This window comes from Cetorhinus maximus, chromosome 19 (assembly GCF_964194155.1).
Source record: "Cetorhinus maximus chromosome 19, sCetMax3.hap1.1, whole genome shotgun sequence".
NCBI lineage: Eukaryota > Metazoa > Chordata > Chondrichthyes > Lamniformes > Cetorhinidae > Cetorhinus > Cetorhinus maximus.
The window spans coordinates 46194991-46221279 of NC_135897.1; the positions used below are offsets into that span (position 1 = coordinate 46194991).

Sequence of the window (26289 nt, forward strand, 5' to 3'; positions counted from 1 at the left end):
GACCCAACTTCTCCAGTTCTCTTATGTAACTGAAGTTCCTCATCCCTGGAATCATTCTTGTGAATCTTTTCTGCACCCTCTCTAATGCCTTCACATTCTTCCTAAAGTAGGGTGCCCAGGACTGGGTGCAATACTCGAGTTGAGGCTAAACCAGTGCTTTACACAGGTTTAACATAATTTCCTTGCTTTTATACTCCATGCCCCTATTGATGAAGCTCAGGATGTCATATGCCTTATTAACTGCTGTCTCAACCTATCCTGCCACATTCAAATTATGCACCCATATAGCAAGGTCCCTATGCTCCTGCATTCGCTTTAGAATTATACCCTTTATTTTGTTTTAAAATTAAGCTGTTTCCTCTTTAGGTACAAGGGCACCAGTAAGTTTGAACAATTATGTTCGAAAAAACAGCTTGATTTGTGCTAGTTCTTGGAAGGTTTTATGTTTGCGATGATGCAAATAGTTTAAGCAAGAATTTGAACCAAATCTTCACTTTGGAAAACCAGTGCAATTTTGCCAAAGCGGAAATTCTACCCCTACATACCTTGTCTGACCCATTCTTTATTGTGTCCTTTGTGCTGTAAAGTGAAGCAACACTTGTGATTTCCTTTAACCAGCTCTTGCCAGGTAATAGCTATGGTTGTCTCTTGCTCATCTGTTGAACTGGTTGGTCTTTCAAAAAGTGAAATTAAAGCTGTGGTAAAGCAAATAGCATTGACCTGCAAGAAAAACAAAATGCACTATACATTTTCCAAAACACACTGGTGAAAGTTGCAATATTTAGTATGGAGAAGAAAGCAATCATTGGAGAGGTGACTGCGAAGGTCCATTGACACAGTGGTTTGTTAGAAATCTCCCTGAACTTTTAATAAAGCTCCTTGAAACAAAATTAACAAAAATGAAAATGATTCTTATTTATCCTCACACTGATAAATTAAACACATGATGATAAATAAAGAATTCCTTTTATTTCACTTAGGATGAAAATTTTCATAACCTACCGCAACTAATTGCTGATGGTTCATTTAGACTTTTTCACAAATGGATCAAGTTAGGTATTCCTTTTGTGCATGTCATATATTTGGACACAGTTATGCAATGATTTGAGGTGGGTACCTTCTAAAAACAATGTAGGGTAGCAGACCTAGTTATACAGCATACTGTACATCAATTTGCAGCCAAGTAAAATGGAGCTTTGTGCATACATGGAAGCATACACACAAGAAAGATAAAAACAAAAAGCTAAAAGCTACTGCGGATGCTGGAAATCCAAAACAAAAACAGAATTACCTGGAAAAACTCAGCAAGTCTGGCAGCATCGGCGGAGAAGAAATCAGTTAACGTTTCGAGGCTTCATGGCCCTTCGGCAGAACTGCAGCATAGTTTCAACAAGGGAGAAATATAAATTGGTTTAAGGTGGGTGGGGGGGGGGGGGGGGGGGGGGCGGGAAGAGACACATTGAGGGTGTGGTGTGATGATTGTGGAGATGAGCAGATAATCAAAAGATGTCACAGACAAAAGGGTCAAAGAGGTGTTGAAGGTGGTGGTCTTTGTCTGAGAAAAGTGCTAATTAAGAATGGAAGACAGGATATTCAAAGTACAGCTCTAGTGGGGTTGGGGTGGAAAGACTAAAGGTTTTAGTTTTAGATTTAAAAATAATGGAAATAGGTGGGGAAAGAAGAATCTATATAAATTATTGAAAAAAAAGCGGGGGGGGGGGGGGGGAAGAAACGGGGTGGGGATGGGGGGAGGCGGAGTTTAAGATCTAAAGTTGTTGAATTCAATATTCAGCCCGGAGGGCTGTAAAGTGCCTAGTCGGAAGATGAGGTGCTGTTCCTCCAGTTTGCGTTGGGCTTCACTGGAACAATGCAGCAAGCCAAGGACAGACATGTTGGCAAGAGAACAGGGTGGAGTGTTAAAATGGCAAGCGACAGGGAGGTTTGGGTCTTTCTTGCGGACAGACTGCAGGTGTTCCGCAAAACAGTCGCCCAGTTTGCGTTTGGTCTCTCCGATGTAGAGGAGACCGCATTGGGAGCAACGAATGCAGTAGACTAAGTTAGGGGAAATGCAAGTGAAATGCTGCTTCACTTGAAAGGAGTGTTTGGGCCCTTGGACGGTGAGGAGAGAGGAAGTGAAGGGGCAGATGTTGCATCTTCTGCGTGGGCATGGGGAGGTGCCATAGGTGGGGGTTGAGGAGTAGGGGGTGATGGAGGAGTGGACCAGAGTGTCCCGGAGGGAACGATCCCTACGGAATACCGTCAAGGGGGATGAAGGGAAGATGTGTTTGGTGGTGGCATCATGCTGGAGTTGGCGGAAATGGCGCAGGATGATCCTTTGAATGCGGAGGCTGGTGGGGTGATAAGTGAGGACAAGGGGAACCCTATCATGTTTCTGGGAAGGAGGAGAAGGCGTGAGGGAGGATGCGCGGGATATGGGCCGGACACGGTTGAGGGCCCTGTCAACGACCGTGGATGGAGAACCTCGGTTAAGGAAGAAGGAGGACATGTCAGAGGAGCTGTTTTTGAAGGTAGCGTCATCAGAACAGATGCGACGGAGGCGAAGGAACTGAGAGAATGGGATGGAGTCTTTACAGGAAGCGGGGTGTGAGGAGCTGTAGTCGAGGTAGCTGTGGGAGTCGGTAGGCTTGTAATGGATATTGGTGGACAGTCTATCATCAGAAATTGAGACAGAGAGGTCAAGGGAGGGAAGAGAAGTGTCAGAGATGGACCATGTGAAGATGATGGAGGGGTGGAGATTGGAAGCAAAATTAATAAATTTTTCCAGGTCCCGACGAGAGCATGAAGCAGCACCGAAGTAATCATCGATGTACCGGAGAAAGAGTTGTGGGAGGGGGCCGGAGTAGGACTGGAACAAGGAATGTTCCACATACCCCATAAAGAGACAGGCATAGCTGGGGCCCATGCGGGTACCCATAGCCACACCTTTTATTTGGAGGAAGTGAGAGGAGTTAAAGGAGAAATTGTTCAGTGTGAGAACAAGTTCAGCCAGACGGAGGAGAGTAGTGGTGGATGGGGATTGTTGGGGCCTCTGTTCAAGGAAGAAGCTAAGGGCCCTCAGACCATCCTGGTGGGGGATGGAGGTGTAGAGGGATTGGACATCCATGGTGAAGAGGAAGCGGTTGGGGCCAGGGAACTGGAAATTGTTGATGTGACGTAAGGTGTCAGAGGAATCATGGATGTAGGTGGGAAGGGACTGGACAAGGGGAGAGAGAAGGGAGTCAAGATGACGAGAAATGAGTTCCGTGGGGCAGGAACAGGCTGACACGATCGGTCTGCCAGGACAGTTCTGTTTGTGGATTTTGGGTAGGAGGTAGAAGCGGGCCGTCCGAGGTTGGGCGACTATCAAGTTGGAAGCTGTGGGAGGAAGATCTCCAGAGGAGATGAGGTCAGTGACAGTCCTGGAAACAATGGCTTGATGTTCTGTGGTGGGGTCATGGTCCAGGGAGAGGTAGGAGGAAACGTCTGCGAGTTGACGCTCAGCCTCCGCGAGGTAGAGGTCAATGCGCCAGACAACAACAGTACCACCCTTGTCAGCGGGTTTGATGACAATGTTGGGGTTGGACCTGAGAGAACTGAGTGCAGTGAGTTCAGAGAGAGACAGATTAGAATGGGTGAGAGGAGCAGAGAAATTGAGACGGCTAATGTCACGCCGACAGTTCTCAATGAAAAGATCAAGAGAAGGTAAGAATCCAGAGGGAGGGGTCCAAGTGGAGGGAGAATATTGGAGGTGGGTAAAAGGATCCGTTGAACGGGGAGAGGACTCCTGCCCAAAGAAGTGAGCACGGAGACGAAGACGGCGGAAGAAGAGTTCAGCATCATGCCGAGCCCGAAATTCATTGAGAAGAGGGCGTAAGGGTATGAAACTAAGTCCTTTGCTGAGCACTGAACGTTCAGCATCGGAGAGGGGAAGGTCAGGGGGTATAGTGAATACGCGGCTGGGGCTGGGATTGGAAGATGGGGTGAGGACGGAGGGACAAGCAGGGGTGGAGGGTCCCAGATGGGTGTTGGAGTCGATGAGTTGTTGGAGCTTGCGTTCCTTAGCACTTGAGAGAAAGAGAAAAAGTTTCTTGTTGAGGCGACGGATGAGGCGAAGAATAAAATGAAACTGGGGGCACGCGCAGCTTTGAAAAAGGGTGCGGCGGTGCTGCTGGAGGGAGAGGTCGAGTGTGTTCATATGGCGGCGCATGGCACTGAGTGTGGATCTCAGAATGCGACGGGAACGTTCCGAGAAACGTTTTATGTCCCGGAGATACCTATAATCCTGGGTGGGTTCGAAACAAGAGGGATGGAATTTCAGTTGAAATCCACGTGGGGTGAGTCGGAGACGGAGACAGTCACTGAGAAAGGAGATATGGCTGTGAAAGCGGGTTTTAGTAAACACCTTGTCAAACACCAGGAGAGAAATGGAAAGCAATGAAGGTGAGCAGGGCAGAAGAGACACTCGGAAATCCTGTCGGAGGACAGAACCATACTTCTTCAAAGAGGGCATTTTTTGAAGAGAGGGGGCAGTCAATCAAACACAAAGATAAAAACAAAAAGCTAAAAGCTACTGCGGATGCTGGAAATCCAAAACAAAAACAGAATTACCTGGAAAAACTCAGCAAGTCTGGCAGCATCGGCGGAGAAGAAATCAGTTAACGTTTCGAGCCTTCACGGCCCTTCGGCAGAACTGCAGCATAGTTTCAACAAGGGAGAAATATAAATTGGTTTAAGGTGGGTGGCGGGGGGGGGGAAGAGAAAGATTTCTGTCCCCTGGTACCTAAAGGCAGGCTACCAACTCTTAAATAACACTTAAAAAATGAAACATAAAAATTTCTACATGATTATTTGGAAATCCTAAAGATTCTGTAAAATTTGCTCTGCACCAATTGTATGATGACAGGTGATGCAAAGATAACAAACTGTGAGCTAACAAAATACTTGAGGTAGTTGCATTAACCTAGATATTATTTTGATAGCCTTTTTCTAGAGTTATACCACACATTTTACATTGGCTTGGAGTTGAAAATAAGTAAACAGGAATTTATTCATTTAAAAAAATTGTATGGCCTGTAAATAGTTGAGCATCATTCAGACAATAAGTTGATGAACACAAATAGAAGGGAATCATCTTGAAAAGGATAATGGTAGGGGAGTAAAGAGAATTCAATTGTTATAGTAAAACATTTAGCAGAAAGAGTAATGTCTGCTTTACACTACAGGCATTGCCTTAACATTGATATTGCCTACAAAGCGGTGCAGGCTGGCAAGACTGAGATAGTCTGCTGGTTTTGCACCATTCTGCACTGAGGCGCATATATGGCAACTCCACACACCAGCATAAAAACGCAGGTAAAATCTGTAATCTTAGCGGAGTGATGGCAGTAACCTGTTGTTTACCAACATTATAAAATTAGTGGTTCAGAAGACCATCCAGATTTGTTAAGGCTATTTATAATGTTACAACATTTGGCAAAATTCAGTGTTTCCTCAAATTTTTGATTTGGAATTATTGATATACTGAAGTTTCTCCACCTTGGTGATACAAAAGTAATTGCATTTATGCTTAAAAGGGAAAGCTGCAAACAGAGAGAACCGAAGAAATAGTGGGCTGGGAGGAGTGACCGCTAGTGCTGAAGAAACAAAAACTAATAACAACATAAAACTTAAACCAAAGGTACTAGAACAATTGCACCAAAGGATTGCATAAAAATAGAGATAGGAATTTCATTTGAGCTAATGTGAGAACAGCCCAAAATGTAACATTATTTGGTGGAACTGCCACTGAATTGTGTGTTGGTGTGACTTACGTAGGAATATTTATTTTGGATTAATGAAATTCACTTAGTAAACTCGGCCCCATTAGGAGCCAATCACAAACAAAAATTAATGTAGAAATTTTCGTAATATTGAATAGCTGAAATTAAATTCATCAATCAGTATCATTAAAATAATCCAAATCCCTAGGATAATTTTTGATTAGCACAAGTTACCTCCCCACAGACGTCACCAAAGGTGAGAACTGCTTCATTTTCATCTTCTGGGTTATACCAATAGTGCATACAAATCAGAGTGTTGCATATTCCATGAAGTTTATACTGACAGGAAAATTCTTCTTTGGAATTAAGGTCATAAAAGCAAATCTCCTTACTGGTAAATGCAACTGCTACCTTAAAAAAGAACACAGAAAATTGCTTTTATTTGCAGCATGTAACAAGAGTTCCAAAATTTAGCAAATGTCTTCGAACAGTCATGGACTGAAGCGGTTCAAGAAGGCAGATCACCACTACCTTCTCTAGGGCAATTAAGGATGGGCAATAAAAATGCTGACCTAGTCAGCAACACCCTCATCCTGTTAAAGTGTAAAAAAAGAACTAATGCAAATGATTGTAATTTTTTGAAGTGCAATTACTATTATTCTTTAAGCAAACATAGCATCCAATTAAAATACAGCTAAGACCCACAAACAACAAATGAGATGAGTGCCAACCAAGAAATCAGGGGCTGGATTTTACAGCCCCCACCATCGGCGTGTTTGAAGATGAGTGGGTTCGTAAAATGCAGCGTGGCCTGTCCGCAGCGTTCCTGCCCACCCCCGACCTGTCAAACGTATCATGGAGAGCAGTGAAGGCACCAGACGACCAGCCTGCCCTTGGGCCTATTGAGGCCCAGTTAATGGCCAGTTAAGTGCTTCATCCCACTCCTGCCACTATTTGTGGCAAGGGAACACCCACATCAAGTGCGTAGCCTAGTAGGGCTCACTGGTGTCAGGCAAGGGAGGGAATCTCCATTGGGTCCCCTATGCCCATTGGAGGCACCCCAACCCCACCACCATTTAACCCTGCCCTGAACCTGTGAACGTAAAGTGGCTGTGAAGCTGCCGGCCTTTTGGTGGGCAGCCTCGCAATGACGTTTTAGTTGTTGGGGTGGGGTGGGGATACATCACCCTGTGAAACCCAGCACTAGGAAATCTTCCATCTCCTCTGTGAATAGTGCCAGGGCAACGTTTACATTGTTCTACATAAACAGATGGGAAATTAGATTTCACATTGGATCGGAAAGCACTCCATCAGTAGCGTATTAACATGCCAGCCCAAATTATGTGCTCAAATCCTAGAAGCTTGAAACAACAGCTTTCTGACTGACAGCCAAGAGTATGAGCAATTGAGACAGCTGATACTGACATTTAACTGATCTAAAATAGATTGCTTAATCTAGAAACATGCAATCAATCGCCCCTCATTACATATATACTCGATAAATAATGTTGAGGTCGTTTCAGTGTACAGGAAATGCATTTTATTATTTAACAACCATATACTAAGTGTGGGAATTTTGATTAAAAGATTAGGTATACCGAGTGCAATATTTTTTCAATGATCCCTGTGGTTATTTTCATGCATTTAAATGCAATGATTATAATGGAAATCTAAGTATATCAGTTTTAATTCTGCTGTTATTAAAACGATAATATATCTGAGTGTTGACTTGGTATTAGTCCTCTCAATATGTATAATTTTAAAACTGAACTAAATATCTTCTAGAATTGTGAATTTGTCATTCATTCTCCAAGGCTCGGGGAGCAGATGTACTTGGGGTTCAGACACAGAAATCCTTAAAAGTGGGAGGGACAAGTTGTTAGAATGATTTAATAAAATGGATACTAGCTCTTTAAAAAGAGCATCATATATGACAAAAATAAATAGTGCTAAATCTAGACACAAAATTAGTTAAGTTGCTGTCAGAATATTGTATCAAGGTTTTGAAGTTTTTACAGGAGATGGCAAGGCAATGCAGAGGGTGCAGATTCAATAGAATGATACAAGAGACGAGAGGCTTTGGCTATGTGGGAGGATGAGAATATGGGGCTTTCTTCAGTAAATCAGACATTTAAGAAAATATTTGATAAATGTGTTCAAAGTTGAAAAATTACTTTCACTGAGTCAGTAAATAGATGACATACATTTAAGGTCATTACAAAAAAAAAAGTGAGACATTTTTCAGCCAGAGACTTATTAGGACACGGAATGCAATATCCGAAACAGTGATGGAAGCAAATCCCATAATAGTTTTTGCTTTAATGAAAGTTGATTAATATTTGAAAAAAATTAAAATGGTGTTGGCAAAGATCCAGAGAATAGAAAAAAGTTAATAACTCTTTCAAAAAGCGTTGTGCAGTCTGGTTCTGTGTTATAAAGTTCTATGATTCTGCAGCCCACTACCTTACTTACCTATCTTCTATTCCATCAGAGACAAGTCAATAATGCAATTTTACAGGTACACCCTGGGGAGTTCAACAACAGCAATTGCATTTATAGAGCACACTTAACATTGGAAAACAGCCCAAGGCACTTCAAGGAGAATGATCAAAAAGTCACACTAAGCCAAAGAACGAGATATTAGGATGGATGGCTAAGCTTGGTCACAGGTATAAGTTCTAAGGAAAGTCTTTAAGGAGAGAGGAGTGGAGAAATTCAGCACTATAGCTCAACAAGTATTGGAATGATGGGTGTGAGGAATTTAGTGTGGGTTAGGATACAGGCAGCAGAATTTTGAATGTGCTCAAGTTTATGAAGATAGAAAAACGTGAGTTATGAAGAGAGAAAATGGGAGGTCGGTCGAACAGGCATTGGAATAGTTGACTCTGGAGTTACTAAAAACATCAATTAGGGTTCCAGCTCAGAAGAGCTGAGACAGCAGCGGTGATGGTCAATGTTGCCGAGGTGGGCATAGGTGGTTTCTGTGCTAAAGAAGTTATGAGGTCAGAAGCTCAGCTCAGCATTAAATAGGATGCCAAGGCTGCAAAACATCTGGTTGAGCTTCATACAGTAGCAAGGGAGAATTTGGAGTTGGTAGCAAGTAAATAGAATTTGTGACATGGACCAGAAACAATTGCTTTGACCATCCAATGTCTTACTTTATTCGTTCTTAGGGTGTGAGTATTGTTAGCAAAGCCAGGAGTTATTGCCCATCCCTAATTGTTCTTGAGCGGCCTTCTTGTACCGCAACAGTCCATATGGTACCCACAGTGCCATTAGGAAGTCCCAAGTTTTTGACCCAGCGATGATGAAGAAATGGTTATGTAGTTCCAAGTCTGGGCAGTGTGTGATTCAGAGGGAAACTTGCAGGTGATGGTATTCCTTTGCATCTACTACCTTTGTCCTTCTAGGTGGTAGAGGTCAGCCTTTTGGAAGGTGCTGTCGAAGGAGCCTTGGCAAGTTGCTGCAGTGCACCTTGTAGATGGTAACACTACTGCCACTGTATGCTAGTAGCGGAGGGAGTGAATGTATAAGGTGATGGATAGCGTGCCACTCAAGTGGGTTACTTTATCCTAGATGGTGTCGAGCTTCATGAGAGTTGTTGGAGCTGCACTCATCCAGGCGAGTGGAGAGTGTTCCATTACACTTCTGACTAATATCTTGTAGATGGTGGACAGGCTTTGGAGAGTCAGGAAATGAGTTTCTCACTGCTGAATTCCCAGCCTCTGACCTGCTCTTACAGCCACAGTGTTCATATAACTGGAGGAAATTGTGGTTTATCAAGGACTGCATGTCAGTTAAGCAGGCTAACCTAGAGGTAATGGCAAGATTGAACAAGGTGGAGGGCAGTTGGGACTGGGTGTCATCAGCCTACATGTGGAAGCTGATATCATGGCCAGAAATTTACGCTGTTCGTGCAGACGCGTACCCGACCCAAAATCGTGTGAAATCATGCCAGACGACGTCGGGCCGGCGTCTCGATGTCATCGCACTCGCGTGCAACCTTACGATAGGCAGGCGTGCGTGGGATTCGGAAGCACGCCCACTTACAATTGAGCCGACAATTACGCCCATTAAGGAGCCACTTGTCAGAGATTTTACGTGGCCCGTCCACTTTTACGGTAGGCGGATGGGTCAAACGGCCAAACAAGGCGGCCTTCATATTTTCACTACAAACTACATCCAGGACTGGATGAAATGTCTGGGGTTAAATAAAATAAAATTAGAGGTTTGAGGGATAATCTACTATGTAGTCTGCTGCCAGCTGCTTGTATTTACAGTATTGTCACAGTTTGCAGCAGTTTATTGAGCTCATTTCATTTTTAAATTACTGCAGCTCCCTGAGGCAGCTCAACAGTAAGTGCCAGCCTTCAGGGGGTGCAAGCCCACACCCTCCCTTCTCTCAGTGCCCGCCCTCTTCCCACAAACCCGCCCCCATGCAGCACTGAGCCTTTCTCAGCGCGTGTTTCACACTGGCTGGTTGTTAATTGACCAGCCAGCGTGAAATTGCCTTCGGGGGCCAGTTGCAGCCGGAAGCAAATATGCGCGTATGACAAACAATATATCAGGCGGCCTGAATCTTACGCTCTTCAGGTTCACACTATTGGCAGGCCCGGAAGCGGACGCTAAATGCACTTCTGGCCGTGATCGCCCCCTGAACGCAATTTCACACAGGCTGGACGTTAATTGGCCAGCCAGCATGAAGCGCAGAGTGAGAAAGGCTCAGTGCTACTGGGGGAAGTGTGGGGCTGGGGAGGGTGGGAAAGAGGGTGCGCGCTGCGAAAAGCGAGGGAGCGGAACTGCCTCAGGGAGCTGCAGACCTCTCCAGGTTAAATGACAAAAAAAATGCAGCAAACTGTGCCTATACAGCACATTCAAACACTTGACAGCAGAACTCAAAAAACATCAGTCCCCAGATATCTTTTTTTATTATACTTCACCCCAGACATTTCATCCCACCCTGGATCGAGGTTTCGGTGAAAATATGTCTGCCGTCTGGCTGATTGGCCCGTCTGCCAACCATAAAAGCGGACGGGCCACATAAAACCAATTACAATTGCCTCCTTAATGGGTTTAATTGCCCGCTTAATTGTTGGTGGATGCGCTTCTAACTGCCGCGCGTGCCCACCGAGCAAAATATTGGGCAAGTGCACAATGATGTCAGGAAGTGCACCCGACATCTTTTTGCGTGATTTCACGTGCTGTCAGGTCAGGCACGCACCCACACAACTAACGTAAAATTCTGGCCAATGTCTTTGAATGATGTCGCTAAGGTCCAGTATATAGGAAAGGGAAAAGAATGAATTTTTGGGAAACTCGGAAAAGTAATGGTGCAAAGGCAGGATGAGAAGCTATTGCAGGAAATTCTCTGGTTATGACTAAATAAGCAATAATGAAACAAGGTGGAACAATCCCAGTCAGCTGGACAATGCAGGTGAGGGATCCGTGTTAAAGACTACATAGAGACCGAGAAGGATAAGGAAGGGTAGTGGTCCATGCTCACAGTCGCTGAGGATATAATTTGTCTTTGAGAAGATGGCTCTGGAGGCCTGAATCCAGAGGTCCTGCCTCTGAACTCGGCCTCTACCATTTTTGTGGTGGGGTGGGGGGGGAAACAAAGGCAGGTCAAACTTTGCACATCCGTGGTTCACAGAGGCAGCTGCATATTAAAGTAGAGCTACTTTCGGTCTGGTCTGATTTTCGCAAGGAGGGAGAGGGAAATACGACTTTGCACATTTTACCTGGTAGGAGGAGCTCTAAACTTATTGGAGTTCTTTGGTGAGGCAGGGTACCCTTTTGTAGAGGTAAGGTGCCCTTATAGATATGGTCTCGGGAGACATTTGGGAGAGATCTGGTGCCCTTTGGGAGAGATCAGGTGCCGTTTAGTATTGTTAAAAGCTGACAGGAATGTGTGCAAAAAGTGGATAACCTCATTGGAATTGTCAAGGGAGCTGTCAAAGGGAACTGTCAAAGAAAGCTGTCAAGCGATTTAAATCTTCTGCCCTTTAAATATTTGAAAAAAAACTTTCTACAGTGTTAAAAGAAATCGGTGCTTGTTATTTCACAACAAAAATAAAAATACCTGGAAAAACTCAGTAGATCTGACAGCATCTGCGGAGAGGAACACAATTAACGTTTCAAGTCCATATGACTCTTCAACAGAACTAAGGAAAAATAGAAAAGAGGTGAAATATAAGCTGGTTTAAAGGTGGGGGGGTGTTGGGACAGGTAGAGCTGGATTGAGGGCCAGTGATAGGTGGAGATAGCCAAAAGATGTCATAGGCAAAAGGACAAAGAGCTGTTGAAGGTGGTGATATTATCTAAGGAATGTGCTAATAGGTGACATTAAGGGTAGAAAGCAGGACGAGCAAGGTACAGATAGCCCTAGTGGGGGGAAGGGATCGAAGTAGGCTAAAAGGTAGAGATAAAACAATGGATGGAAATACATTTAAAAATAATGGAAATAGGTGGGAAAAGAAAAATCTATATAAATTATTGGAAAAAAGGGGGGACCGGAAAGGGGGTGGGGATGGAGGAGAGAGTTCATGATCTAAAATTGTTGAACTCAATATTCAGTCTGGAAGGTTGTAAAGTGCCTAGTTGGAAGATGGGGTGCTGTTCCTCCAGTTTGCATTGAGCTTCATTGGAACAATGCAGCAGGCCAAGGACGGACATGTGGGCATGAGAACAGGGTGGAGTGTTGAAATGGCAAGCGACAGGGAGGTCTGGGTCATGCTTGCGGACAGACCGAAGGTGTTTCGCAAAGCAGTCACCCAGTCTGCGTTTGGTCTCTCCAATGTACAGGAAACTGCATTGGGAGCAGCAAATGCAGTAGACTAAATTGAGGGAAGTGCAAGTGAAATGCTGCTTCACTTGAAAGGGGTGTTTGGGCCCTTAGACGGTGAGGAGAGGGGAAGTAAAGAGGCAGGTGTTGCACCTTCTGCAGTTGCATGGGAAGGTGCCGTGGGAGAGGGTTGAGGTGTAGGGGGTGATGGAGGAGTGTTATTTCACTGTCTGACATAAGTCTGAGGGTTACCATTACAGAATTAATTCTACATAATTGATTTCACAGCCTGTCATTGACACAGTGGGGTACCTGTCAGTTCATAGTTTGATTGACAGCTCCATGTGCTTATAAAGTCTTTGAAGTAGGACTATGAATACATATGTCCTTATAAGGCATTAAAGGAAGTTAAATATAGTGAATGGGTTTTAATCAATGAGGGTGTTTTTTTAAAAATAGTGAATTCATCAATAGACATTTAAGAACTGTATTGAATCCCAGCATGGGTCTTGAAGTCTGCACATGGTGGATACTGGGCGAGTTGGCATGGAGGGTATAAAGGCAAAAGGTGGTTGATGGGGGCATGGGTTGGCACATGTTGGCACTGAGGACATGGGGCTGTAAAGAACCATGGGGAGTGGGTAGAGGGGCTTGGTTGGAATAGAGACAATAAAGGGCCATTGGGTTGGAGGGTCATAGGTTGGCATGGAGTGTATGAAGGGCTATGGGTGTGGGTGGGAGGCATGAGGTGGCATGGATGGGGCATTGGGAGTTTGTGGGGGGAGGGAGGGAGGGAGTGAGGGAGTGTGAAGACTGGGGGCAGATTTTGGTTTTATTATTTTCTTCACAGTGCAGGAGCACCAAGACGGGCCTTTTCATCCAGCTTGTCTCCACACCTGGCAGCCCTCTGTTGCCTCCAAACTGTTTGAGGATGGAGAGCCCAAATCACATTTCACCCTCCCCCCACCTCACCACCAACCACCACCCCCTCCACCACCCTGAACAAAAATCCATCCATCCAAGGCACTTGAATTGATTACCCTTGAACTCGTATCCTGATATGTGTTTTCCCTTCATACTATGCATCTGTTTTGTGCAGTATTTTATTCAGCTTCTGAGAAAATTTTGCGCTCAGAGTGGCACTGTCCGCGACATATGCTGATGTGCTCCTGAGAATCAATACTTTTGCTGTGATTACAGTATATTTCTCAACAAGTAAACTGAGGTAGACTGCTTTCAATTTCTAGGTTGAGGTATTATTTTATGTATCACACTCAGCCACTTTTTGGTGCATTATGTTTTGGTGACTCACCACGTCCTTATTTGCAAATTTTGTATTAAGCAAAGACAAGCAAGTCACAACTGAGTGTTGGGGCACCTCACAAATCAGCAACCGGCAAACAGGAACAAAAATAACCAATTGTGAAATTTCTAAAAACCAATGAATCAAAAATGGGTACTCAACAACAGTTAACACAGCAGAATCTTTCATTTCTATGATGTCCTTAATGTAATAAGTTGTCACAAGGCACTTTACAGGAGTAGAATGTGGAGCACATAGTGATTGGGGGAACAGAGTGCTTTGTAAACAGAGCACTAAAGTCGGGAATATGGTGCAAGTAGGAATTCGGGGGAAGGAGTTGCTGCTTTTTACTCTTTTTGTTTTATCTCCAGTAGCTGGAGTGTGCTCTTCTGTCTCCTAGCTAGGAGACTGTAACTTGCTATTACTTGTGTTAATTAGTTATTAATTTAGTAATCAAATAAATACATGAGAATAGACAGACATGGCAAGGCAGGTGGTGTGTCGTGATTGCTACTTGTGGCAGCTTGTAGACAGCATTGTGGTCCTGGACAATCGTATCTGCAGTAAGCATCTGTGTCTTGAACAACTTTGACTCTGAGTTGTTGAACTGGAGTCCGAGCTGCAGACATTAGGGGACAAAAGGAAGGGGAAGAGTTACCTGGACAGTTTGTTTCAGGATACAGGCACACCCTTTAAGTTAATTAGAATTTTACAGTTGATCAATGGCCAAGGATAGGAGGGTGTGACTGTGAATCAGGCAGGGTTCCAGGATGTAGTAATAGAAGAGCCTCAGCCTGTGTCTTTGACCAGCAGGTACAAAGTACTTGCTACATGTGTGAATGAGAACAAGGACTGCAAGGTGGATGGGTAAACTCAGCACGGGACCATTGTTCAGGAAACCATTCAAGTCGGGGGCGGGGTGTTGAAAAAGCAAATGTAGTAGTGACGGGGGAAAATATAGTCAGAGGAATTGATACAGTTCTCTGCAGCCACAGCTTTGAGTTCTGAAGGCTGTGTTGCCTGCCCAGTTGCAGGGTTAGAGATATCTCTTTGCGGCTGAAAATAAATTTGTCTCCAAGAAGGAGGAGGATACAGTTGGTCCAATTGAGAACGAATGACAGAAGTGTCATTTATATTGTAATGATATAATGCCTTGAGCTTATTTACTGCATAAGGCACAAGGCGCCAATAGCTCATAAGGAATTTGGTAAACACTTTGTGGGTTCATTTATTAAGACTAAGCAAATGGGAACAATTATACATAGGTATAAAGCTTGAAGACACCAGATCTGCGTGTGTGCCTCTGCTCAAAGCAAAACCGAACCGGGAGCGAAAAATCAGGCCTGAGTTTTAAACCAGAAGTACCTAAAGAGGAAGAAGTTAGAATTAACTAGATCCTGATATGCACATTTATTTAAGAAGTACTTTGCAATGCTCTTTTCTTTGAACTGATTCATAAGGGCCACTGTATTTCAGAAGTAAAATCCTACCTTGTTTACATTTGCTAAGGAGATCATACTTGTTACCCAGAGGTCTCGCAGTCTTACAGAATCTGTGGCAACTCGTAAAGTTTGCTGCAGCTTTAAATTCTCACCCCAGATGCTCAACCAACCTTCCTTACTCAAACTCAGGTACCGATGTGAATTCTTCAGGTAGACTATACTTTGAATAGGTTCCTTATGATGCGACTGAAGAAATTTAATATCTTTCCACTGAGGAACAAGTGATGAATTTGTCCGCTCTTCTTTTTCATAAAGTTCTAACAGCATAAATGTTGTCACTTTGTCCCAGTTAACAAAACCATCTCGTGCTACATCAATTCTGTCAAACAAGTCTCCATACTCCTCTTCAACACCACATCCAAGAGCTGTGAACATATTGTCAATAAAGCTCTTCCTATTAACCGACACAAATTCTTTAAAACTTGGTGGCTAAAAGAGGAAAGAGTATAAAAAGTTTTGTTTATGCAAATAAAATCTATACAGTTATTAACCTGGATCATTTTAAGTTAGTGCTAATCATGCATTAATTATTATACAGCATTTTCAAAATATTACTTAATGAGTAGTACATAAGCATTAAATTAATTCATTTGCTGTATGGACTTGCAGTTGAAAGCTAAGCATTATGCCTCTAACATTTTCATAAATACAGTCATTAGTAAGCAAGTTTTATTTATTATTACTGCAACCAAGTGTTTATAATTTGGCACAGCCCATTTTATCTAGAGTGATCTGATAAGCAATATTATAAATAGAGGGATAGAAACCACCATAGGATAAAAAAGTCTTCCAAAACCACGGATTTAGAATTCAATCTCAATGAGAACCAATTTTAATACATGGATAGAAATAGTTCTGTGCCAAATAGCATTTATGTTAAACAGGATTTGATCGAACCATACTTGACCTTTGCTTTCAGGTTGGTGTATTCTGGTGCTACACTGGCTCAGTTACCTGTTTGCATCTCTGTGTTAGAGCTAGAGTAGGTTCGAGGGTCACATTGTGTTAAGCATGTAATCCAAGGAGGCACTCCAGTAACATAGTACAAGAATGCTGCATTTTTAGATGCGGCATTCTTCAGATAAAGTGTTAATCTTAAATCCTATCTACCTATTGAGGGAGACGTACAAAATCCAATTGTAGTACTTCAAAAACAGCAGAGGGTTCTTGTGCCATCTTGGTCAACCTCTACCACCAATAAAGTTACTGCAGATGCAGATTGGCTGCAACATTTGTTTACATGACAACAGTTCAAAGGTAAATTCATAATATTTTCTATGCCAGTGACTAATACTTATTATATTAATCCAATTATTATATCCATCTATAGAGTTCTGCCTCTGCTTTAACCACAGAAACCACAGTCAGTTGTTTTTAAGACAGTGTTTGAGATTTCCAATCAGAGCTCCACCTTTAAAATGGAAGGTAGGAATACATAAAAGAAAAAAGCATAAAATAATTAAAATGGAATATATCAATTAGAAACTAGCCCAAGAACTTAGATTCCTCTAGAATTCCCCTGAACTTGCTGCCTGGACTGGTGGTGGAAACAGAAACCCTCAACTCATTTAAAAGGTACCTGGATCTGCACCTGAAGTGCTGTAACCTACAAGGCTCTGGACCAGGTACTGGAAGGTAAAATTAGAATGGGTGGCTAGTTTTGTATTTTTTCTTTTTTGACCGGCGCAGACACGTTGGGCTGAATGGCTTCTTCCTGTGCCGTAACTTTTCTATGGTTCTAGGTCAATATGTTTTTAAAATATATTTAAGAAAGAAAACGTACATTTTTTCAAAAACTATCAAACAAATTATTAACTGGTGACTGAGTGCATGAGGAAAATAAACTGAGGCCACACCACTGACTACATTGAGAATATGAGGATGCTGAAAAACAAAAATCCATTCATTTGTTCAACCCTCACGAAGGAATTTAAATATGCTGGATACTAAATCTTTCTTGCAGGAATTTGCCAGCCCATAATATGAATTTAAGGCATGACTGATTCTTCAAGAGCTTCCCGTTCAAATCCTCCAGTCTGTCTTTTACCCTTCTTACAGCACCAATGTCCCTATCCAGGTTATGAATGACATCCTCTGTGACTATTGTGAGTTATCCATCTTCAGCCTCTGCAAAGCATTCAGCACGTTCAACTAAGCCATTCTTCTCCAATCTCTTTATTATTATATTCTATGAACTACCTTCAAAGGCCCCTTTCCTTTTGTCAACTGCGCTGTGCTATTTTCAGACAGATTTTAGATGTACACCGATGGTACCTAGCTCTATCACTCCACATTCTCATCCACCTGTGTTGTCAAGGCAACTTCTCTGGCATCCAGTCCTGGATGAATCATAACATCCCCCTCTTTACCCCTCAACATAAACTCCGCACTCTTCTCACTGATTCTATGCCCTTCCCCAGCTAATGGGCAGGATCTTCTGGTTAGCGGGGTCGGGGCCCACTCGCCGACACGTAAAATGACACAGGATGACGTCGGGTGAAACTCCCGACGTCACCCTGCTTCATTTCCATTTTCAGGTCAGCGGGGGTGCAGCCAAGTCAACTGCTACCTGTCAACAGCCTATTAAGGCCATTGACACACTAATTAAAATCATTGATGGGCCTGCCCGTCCAACCTTTAGGCTGGCGGGCTTCAGAAAAAGCATGAAGCCTCATCCACGGGCGGGATGAGGTTTCATGAGGGTATTTAAATTTTTAATAAAGGTTTCAATAAAAGTTATGGACATGTCCCAACTCATGTGACAGTGAAATTTTGTCATTTGTATAACAATTTTTAATTCGGAACTGATCTCCCTGAGGCAGCACTTAGCCTCAGTCTTTAACCATGTGCTTTCTATCATCTGCAATTCTCCGCCTCCTCCTGTAAAATTCTTTTCAAAACCCATTTCTTTAATCTTTCCTTTTCTGGTTCAGTTTATTTTCAATACACTTTTTTGTGTGAAACACCTTGAGACTTTTTTTTTAACACTACATAAATGAAATTAGTGTTGTCCATGCTATGATCACATCAAACATGTTAGTTTGCTCCATGCAAACAAACATATTATAAAAATGGACAAGTTTTATACGTAGCTCCAATGAGTTATTTTGGGCTTGTATGCAAATATTCAACATTTCAGTTGATAATAAGGTGGAATAGTAACCACAATGCCAACATGCAGCATAACTGTGAAAACCTACCATGAAAACCTTCTGTATTTTCATTATATCTTCGACACTGAGTCGGTTTTCTAGCTGATCCAGAACCTTTTTTGATGTTTCCGTTTTATCAGAATTTGATTCAAGTGTTGTGGACTCCTCAGTTTCGATACTTAGCGACTCAACTGGCGACTGATCCGACATTCTTCAAGACTTCAAGGTTTGTTGCAGAGGGTTTCTAACAGAAAAACGGACAGCATGTTACCTTCATAAAGTGCACGTGTGATTGTGACTGATCATGATTATGGTCTTCAAATTGCATTCTTTCTACATTTTTTGTAACAATACATATAAACGTTTTGTGAAATTGCTGAACAGTTTTGCAATATTAGATTCAGGAGATTATATAAATGGACTGGGTTTGTGGCCCCTCTCTGACTTTTTTGGGAGAAGCACCAAAAAAACTTGTGAATTGCAAGCAGATTCCATACAATATCCATTCCAAAGGGCATATAGTCTGAGATACTTTTCCCACAGTTGTTGTTAGTTATCATGTTCTTTCTTTGAGGCGAAGGTGACCATGTTTATCAACTGCAGTGTAGGGGAAGTAGGTGACTGCTAAAGCCAATCTGTGGCCAGAAGGTTCTGCTACAAATAGTCAGGATACCACAGACAACTGAGTTTTGAACGAGTTGCTGGCTCAGGATTTCCTCTGCTTGGATTTTCTCTCTGCTTCTTATGAGGAAAGATTGAGCAGGTTGGGCCTATACTCATTAGAGTTTAGAAGAATGAGAGGTGATCTTATTGAAACGTATAATACTCTGAGGGGGCTTGGCAGGGTAGATGCTCAGAGGACGTTTCCTCTTTGAGGACAAATGGGCTCAGTTTAAAAATAAGAGGTCTCCCATTTAAGACAGAAATAAGGAGAAATTTCTTCTCTCAGAGGATCATCAGTCTTTGGAATTTTCTTTCCCAGCAAGCAATGGAGGCTAGGTATTTGAATATATTCAAGGCTGAGTTAGACAGATTTTTGATTGACCAGGGAGCCAAGGGTTATGGGGAACAGGCAAAAAAGTGAAATCAAGGCCAAAATCAGATCAGCTATGATGATCTTACTGAATGGTGGAGCAGGCTCAATGGGCCAATTGGTCTACTCCTGCTCCTATTTCTTATGATCTTCTGACATGTGCCTGCTTTCAAAGGAAGCCGCACCATTTTTTATTTGGTTGCAACAGGTGCATCAAAACTCCTAAGTGAAGACTGTAGCCAGTCTTCTGACCGCCATGAGAGCACACCACAAAGTCAGGCTTTCCAAAGAAGATTTGCTTTGGTAAACAAGTGTCAGGTCTTCTGGCTACAAGATCAGTCCAACTTAGTTGCAACTGTTCGAATATGATGTAGATGCTTGGCATGCCAGCTCGGGTGAGTGCCTCAGTGCCTGGTAGATTGTCCTGCCATCTGATCTTCAGAGGCTTCTGAAAGCAGCTCATTTGTAAGCTTCTTGGCATGTTGCTGGTACACCGTCCAAGTCTAACATGTGGAGAGCAGTGTGGGCAGGGCTATTGCTCCACAGACTTTAGCTTGGTACACAGATTTACTCCTCTTCTTTCCCAAACTGATGTTTGAAGTCTGCCTACACTTCCTTTGGCAATCCTTGCATGTGTCTCATCAATGTCGGCAGCTCAAGAGAGTGTGCTGCTGAGATAAGTGAACTTATCCACTGCTGTCATGTTCTGGTCACGGACTGAAACTTTGGGGATAGGGCTTTTCTTGAGCTGGCTGGTACATTACATAGGTTTTCTTCCTGTTGATCATAAGGCCAAATTTGTTGCATGAATTAGAGAACAAGTCAATGATACATTGCACGTCCAGCTGTGAACCAGCAGCCAACAGAGTCATTGGCAAACAGGAAACCATGAAGTATGTCCTTGGAGACCTTGGTCTTTGCCTGGAGTCATCTCAGATTGAGCTGTTTCCCTTCCATATGCTATCTGATTTTGATGCTGTGCAGGGGGAGTTTAAGCGCCATCAGATGATCATTAGCACCCTTGGTAAGGCAAGTCAACCTATTGACAAGATGGTTCATGGCAGCAAAGCCTACACCAGCTACATGTCACTCTTCTTTTCCACGGCCACTCCAAAAGAATGTGTGCCTGCACTGGAGTCCTTGAGCTGACCCTCCTCAGGTAGGCGAATTTTGCTGAAGGCAGTGATATGGACATTTTACCTAGCCAGCACTCTACCGACAAGAGCAGTTCTTCTCTGAGGTCTGTCAGCTGTGCATGAGGGTGTGAACGACCTCGACTACAAATCCTTACATCCTGCACCCTGTAAGGACTCCATCCCAATCTCCCAGTTCCTCCGACTCCATTGCATCTGTTTAGATGACGCCACCTTCCAAAGCAGCGCTTCTGACATGTCTTTCTTTTTCCTTAGCCGAGGTATCCCCCCCACTGCGGTTGACAGGGCCCTCGCCATGTCCGACCCATTTCCCGCACCTCTGCCCTCACTCCATCCCCTCCCTCCCAGAACCATGATAGGGTCCCCCTTGTCCTCACTTTTCAACCCACCAGCCTCCACATTCAAAGGATCACCTTCCACCATTTCCGCCAACTCCAGCATGATGCCACCACCAAATAGATCTTTCCCTCAACCCCTTGTCAGCATTCCATAGGGGCCAATCCCCCCCATGACACACTGGTCCACTCTTCCATCACCCCTAACTCCTCATCCCTTCCCCACGGCACCTTCTCATGCAAACGCAGAAGGTGCAACACCTGTCCCTTTACCTCCTCCCTCTTCACTGTCCAAAGCCCCAAACATTCCTTTCAGGTGAAGCAGCACTTGGTGAGACCACACCTGGAGTAGTGTGTGCAGCTTTAGTCTCCTTACCTGAGAAAGGATATACTTGTCATAGAGAGTGCGCAATGAAGGCTCACCAGACTGATTCCTGGGACAGTAGAATTGTCGTATGAAGAGAGATTGGTCTGACTAGGCCTGTATTCACTGGAGTTTAGAAGAATGAGAGGGGATCTCATTGAAACGTATAAAATTCTGACAGGGCTGGTCAGACCGGATGTAGGGATGATGTTTCCTCTGTCTATCTTGCTCCACCTGCTCCACCCACCCCCGCCTTAAAGAGTATAAAATCCATATTTCTACTTCTCTTTAGCTCTGAAGAAGCGTCACCTGGACTCGAAACGTTAACTCTGTTTCTTTCTCCACAGATGCCACCAGACCTGCTGAGATTTTCCAGCATTTTTTTTTTATTTCAGATTTCCACCATCTGCAATATTTTGCTTTCATCTTAAGTTACTCTAGCTGTGTGTTGCGAGAGGTGCTTACCCATCAGTAGTGGGTACACCCAGCAGACACGGGTCTGGATTTGCAGAGGTTGAGAGGTCTGGAGCTCTCTATGACCACCATGTCTATTGCTCAGGATTGAATAAGAGGGGATGGACAGAACACATGCAGCAGTGCTCATACAAACCTGTTGGAGTCCTCTGTTGAAGCCTTAGAATTGTTGGAATAGGGTTGGTATGTTTGTAAACAGATAGAGAACACAAATGAGCACATGAATTTTTATTGTGCTTGCCGTTCCCAAGAGTGATAAGAAAAGTTTTTCATCAGTCCAGATAGGTATCTGTTGGCTAAACTGCATGATGGTGAAGGAAAGAGATTCAATTCTACAGGTCAGTAAGTTATATTTCAAACAAGACATTGACCAAATATAGTAGCAGTATTCACAAATACACAGGCTCACATTTTGCTACTAGTGACAAAGCAAGGGTGTTCACCACTGACCTCGGAGATTCACCGTGAAATGTAGCAATCTCTGTGGCTAGAACTTTAACTCTCTCCAGTGATGTGTCAATAGAGATGCAGATATTTAAGGGGATATTTCAGAATACACAGAATATATACATTCCAACAAGAAAGGAAAATATGGCACGTACAGAATAGCAAAGCAACTCGGGCAAGTGAACTATCTAATTGAGACCCCAGATTGGGGAAAAAAGCAAAGGCTGCATCATGTCAACATGATTAAGCGATGCCACAGCTGAGAAGGGGACAAGCAAATAACGGTCTGTCCCATTGCCACCGACCTGGAGGAGGAGGGTAGCAGTGGGGATGAATTGGAGGGAGACATGGTGAGGCCCACATTGAACTACCTAATATCTGGCTAACCACTACAGAAATACTAGCTAACTTAAGCTCCTTGCTCTCCCACCTAGGTGCAGAACAGCGAACAGATCCGACGAGGCTGCTCACTGCATTTATCTGTGCTTGTACAGAGGCAAGCCAGGCTGCACCGCCCTAGCTCTACATGATGTGAATGTGGGACAGCCCCCTCCCATAAGGCAACATCCCTATTGTCTAGGCCCAGAAAAGCTGGCCCAGACTCGGGAGGAGATTAACTGCATGCTGGGGCACCAACTAATAGAGCCTAGCAACAGTAGTTGGAACTCCCCAAGCCGGGCGGCTCCACAAGGTTCTGCATTGACTACCAAATAGTTAATGCAGTGACCTGAGCTGACTCCTACCCAATACCTCGGATGGAAGGCTGCATAGGTAGGGTAGGTAAAGCAGCCTGTATCACGAAGATGGATTTACACAAGTTCCCTTGACGGCCCCCGTGAAGGAAATCTCCACCCTTGTAACTCCAGATGGATTATACCAGGAGTCCTCCCCCCGTTCCCTTCCTTGACCTCTCTGTCTCAATTTCTGGTGATAGATTGTCCATCAATATTCATTACAAGCCCACCGACTCCCACAGCTACCTCGACTATAACTCCTTACACCCTGCTTCCTGCAAGGACTCCAGCCCTTTCTCTCAGTTCCTTCGCCTCCGTCGCATCTGTTCCAATGATGCCACTTTCCTAAACGATGCTTCTGACATGTCTTCCTTCTTCCTTAACCGAGGTTTCCCACCCACAGTGGTTGACAGGGCCCTCAGCCGTGTCCGAACCATCTCCCGCGCCTCTGCCCTCGCACCGTCCTCTCCCTCCCAGGACCATGATAGGGTACCCCTTGTCCTCACTTATCACCCCACCAGCCTCCGTATTCAAAGGATCATCCTCTGCCGTTTCCGCCAACACATCTTCCCTTCACACCCCCCCACCCGTCGGCATTCCGTAGGGACATTTCCCTTCGGGACACCCTGATCCACTCCTCCATCACCCCCTACACCTCAACTCCCTCCCACGGCACCTTCCCATGCAACTGCAGAATGTGCAACACCTGCCCCTTTACTTCCCCACTCCTCACCGTCCAAGAATCCAAACACTCCTTTCAAGTGAAGCAGCGCTTCACTTGCACTTCCCTCAATTTAGTCTACTGCATTCACTGCTCCCAATGCAGTCTTCTCTACATTGGAGGGACCAAACACAGACTGGATGACCGCTTTGCAGAACATCTTCGGTCTGTCCGCAAGCATGACCCAGATACTCCTGTCGCTTGCCACTTCAACACACCACCCTGTTCTCATGCCCACATGTCCATCCTTGGCCTGCTGCATTGTTCCAATGAAGCTCAACACACACTGGTGGAACAGCATCTCATCTTCCAATTAGGCACTTTACAGCCTTCCGGACTTAACATTGAGTTCAACAACTTCAGATCATGAACTCTGTTCTCCAGCCTTTTTCAAAATTTTTTTTTTCATTTTTATATATCCATTTTTTCCCCACCTATTTCTATTATTATTTTTTAAATTTATTTTCATTTATAGTTTTATCCCCACCTTTTAGCCCATTTTGATCCTTGCTCCCACACCATCCCCTCCCCCCATCACACCCCCAATAGAACCATCTGTCACTGGCTCATCCTGCTTTCTACTCTTAATGTCACCATTAGCACCTCCTTTAGCCAGTATCACCACCATCAACACCCCTTCCACATTTTGTTTATGACATCTTTTGCAATCTCTCCTTTGCCTCCACCTATCACTAGCCTTCTATCCAGCTTCATCCGTCCCCTTAAACAGTATATATGTCACCACATTTCTACTTCTCTTTAGTTCTGAAGAAGAGCCATCTGGACTCGAAATGTTAATTCTTTCTCTCCACAAATGCTGTCAGACCAGCTGAGTTTTTCCAGCAATTTTTGTTTTTGTTTCAGATTTCCAGCATCCGCAGTTTTTTGCTTTTATCTTAGGGTTATACCAGTGTTGGGTTATGATCTTTAGACTCCAAAATGCCCCGGCAACCTTCCAAAGGTTGATAAACCAAGTAGTGGTGGGCTTGTCCAATTCCATCATGTACCTGGAGGACCTCCTAGTGCACAGTGACACCTGGGAAAACCACACAGAGCAACTGGACGCTCTCTTCCAAAGAGTGCAGTCAGCTGACCTAGTGGTCAATCTTGCAAAGAGTGAGTTCACTAAGGCTAAAGTGACCTACCTAGGACACGTAGTAGGTCTAGGACAGACACTGCTCAGTGCTGCCAAGGTTCAAGCCGTAGCCCAGTTCCCCATTCCCATCACAAAATGGGAAATCATGAGGTTCTTGAGGATGTGCGAGTTCTACCGCAAGTTCGTCCCAAGCTTTAGCACAGGAGCCTCCCCGCTGACAGATCTACTACAGAAAAAAGCAAAGGTAGTGTGGACCGAGAAATGCCAGGCAGCTCTTGAAAAGCTGAAGGCCATTTTAATAGGCGAGCCCGTGCTTGCAGCCCTGGTCTTAGTAGGGCATTTAAAGTAGCCATTGATGCGAGTGGCATCGGGGTAGGGGATGTTCTCCTACAGGATGGAGTATCCAGAATAAAGAAACCAATTGGTACTTCTCTTAAAAAGCTCAACAAGCATCATAACCTGTACTTCACAGTAGAGAAGGAGGCCCTTGGTTTATTACTGGCCCTCAGACACTTTGAGATATGTGTTCGAAATAGGTTCAAAGAGACCACAGTCTATACCAACTACAATCTGTTAAATTTTTCCACTAAAGTTAAGGCCCAGAATGCCAGGTTATTCCATTGGAGTTTATTCCTTCAGCCATACCACTTAGAAATCACCCACATTCCTGGGAAATCAAATGTGATTGTGGGTGATTTCTAAGTGGTATGGATGAAGGAATAAACTTAAAGGAGCCCAGTTAGAAAACCAGAAAAGATAAATTGACCATTGCTAAAAGAATGAATGTGTGTATGAGTGTTTTGTTGTTTATAAGTTTTTCTCAGAAAAAAGGAATGAATCTCATTTCATTCTAGGGAGGAGGGGAAGTGCCATAATAATGAAGGAAAAAACACCGAATTGCATCTGGAAATATTGGACTTTAAAAATAAGACCTGAGTTTTTAAAGTCCACACAAGCCACTGGCTAGAATGCTGCAGGATGACTCCCTAAGAAGTAATGGAGCCCCATCCTGTTGCCAGACAGGGTACTTCTAAAGACATCCAGAAACTAATTGCTCCCTCCAGTAGAGACAATGGGACATAATGGGAGATGTGTATCACCTCATCAAGAAATCCTGTGGGCAATGCCCAGACAGATTCGTGAATTTGTTTCCCACTTGGAATATACAAAGAAGGGGTTAAAAGTAAGGTGAAAAGCTGCCCTGGTGTCTGTCTGTTGCTGGGTGTTCTGAGAGAGTAAGTGCTGGAAAGTTGGCTCTGAAGTAACAGCCACACACAGTACCCCCACAAATCACCAATTTGCAGGTATCCCAATCTCTCTCCCTCTCTACTGGAACCTTGAAACCGACTATTCATCTACTGGAGTCAACACTAATGGTGCCTTGAAGCAGACTACACTCTACCGAATTCAACACTATTGGAACCTCGAAAC

The 26289-nt window shown here is 43.9% G+C and overlaps 1 protein-coding gene across 1 annotated transcript in view; it reads right to left on the reverse strand.

The window, feature by feature from the left end:
* LOC144694186 (cilia- and flagella-associated protein 337-like) overlaps nt 1–18651 on the reverse strand; it is a 104137-nt gene extending 85486 nt beyond the window's left edge. Inside the window, exons 1-4 of the mRNA XM_078564542.1 lie at nt 18549–18651; nt 15337–15777; nt 5994–6170; nt 546–720 (exon numbers count right to left, since the gene is read on the reverse strand). Of these exons, the coding sequence (XP_078420668.1) occupies nt 546–720; nt 5994–6170; nt 15337–15777; nt 18549–18572 (817 nt within the window). The 5' untranslated portion in view covers nt 18573–18651. The remainder of the gene's footprint in view (nt 1–545; nt 721–5993; nt 6171–15336; nt 15778–18548) is intronic.
* Nucleotides 18652–26289: the final 7638 nt, after the last annotated feature.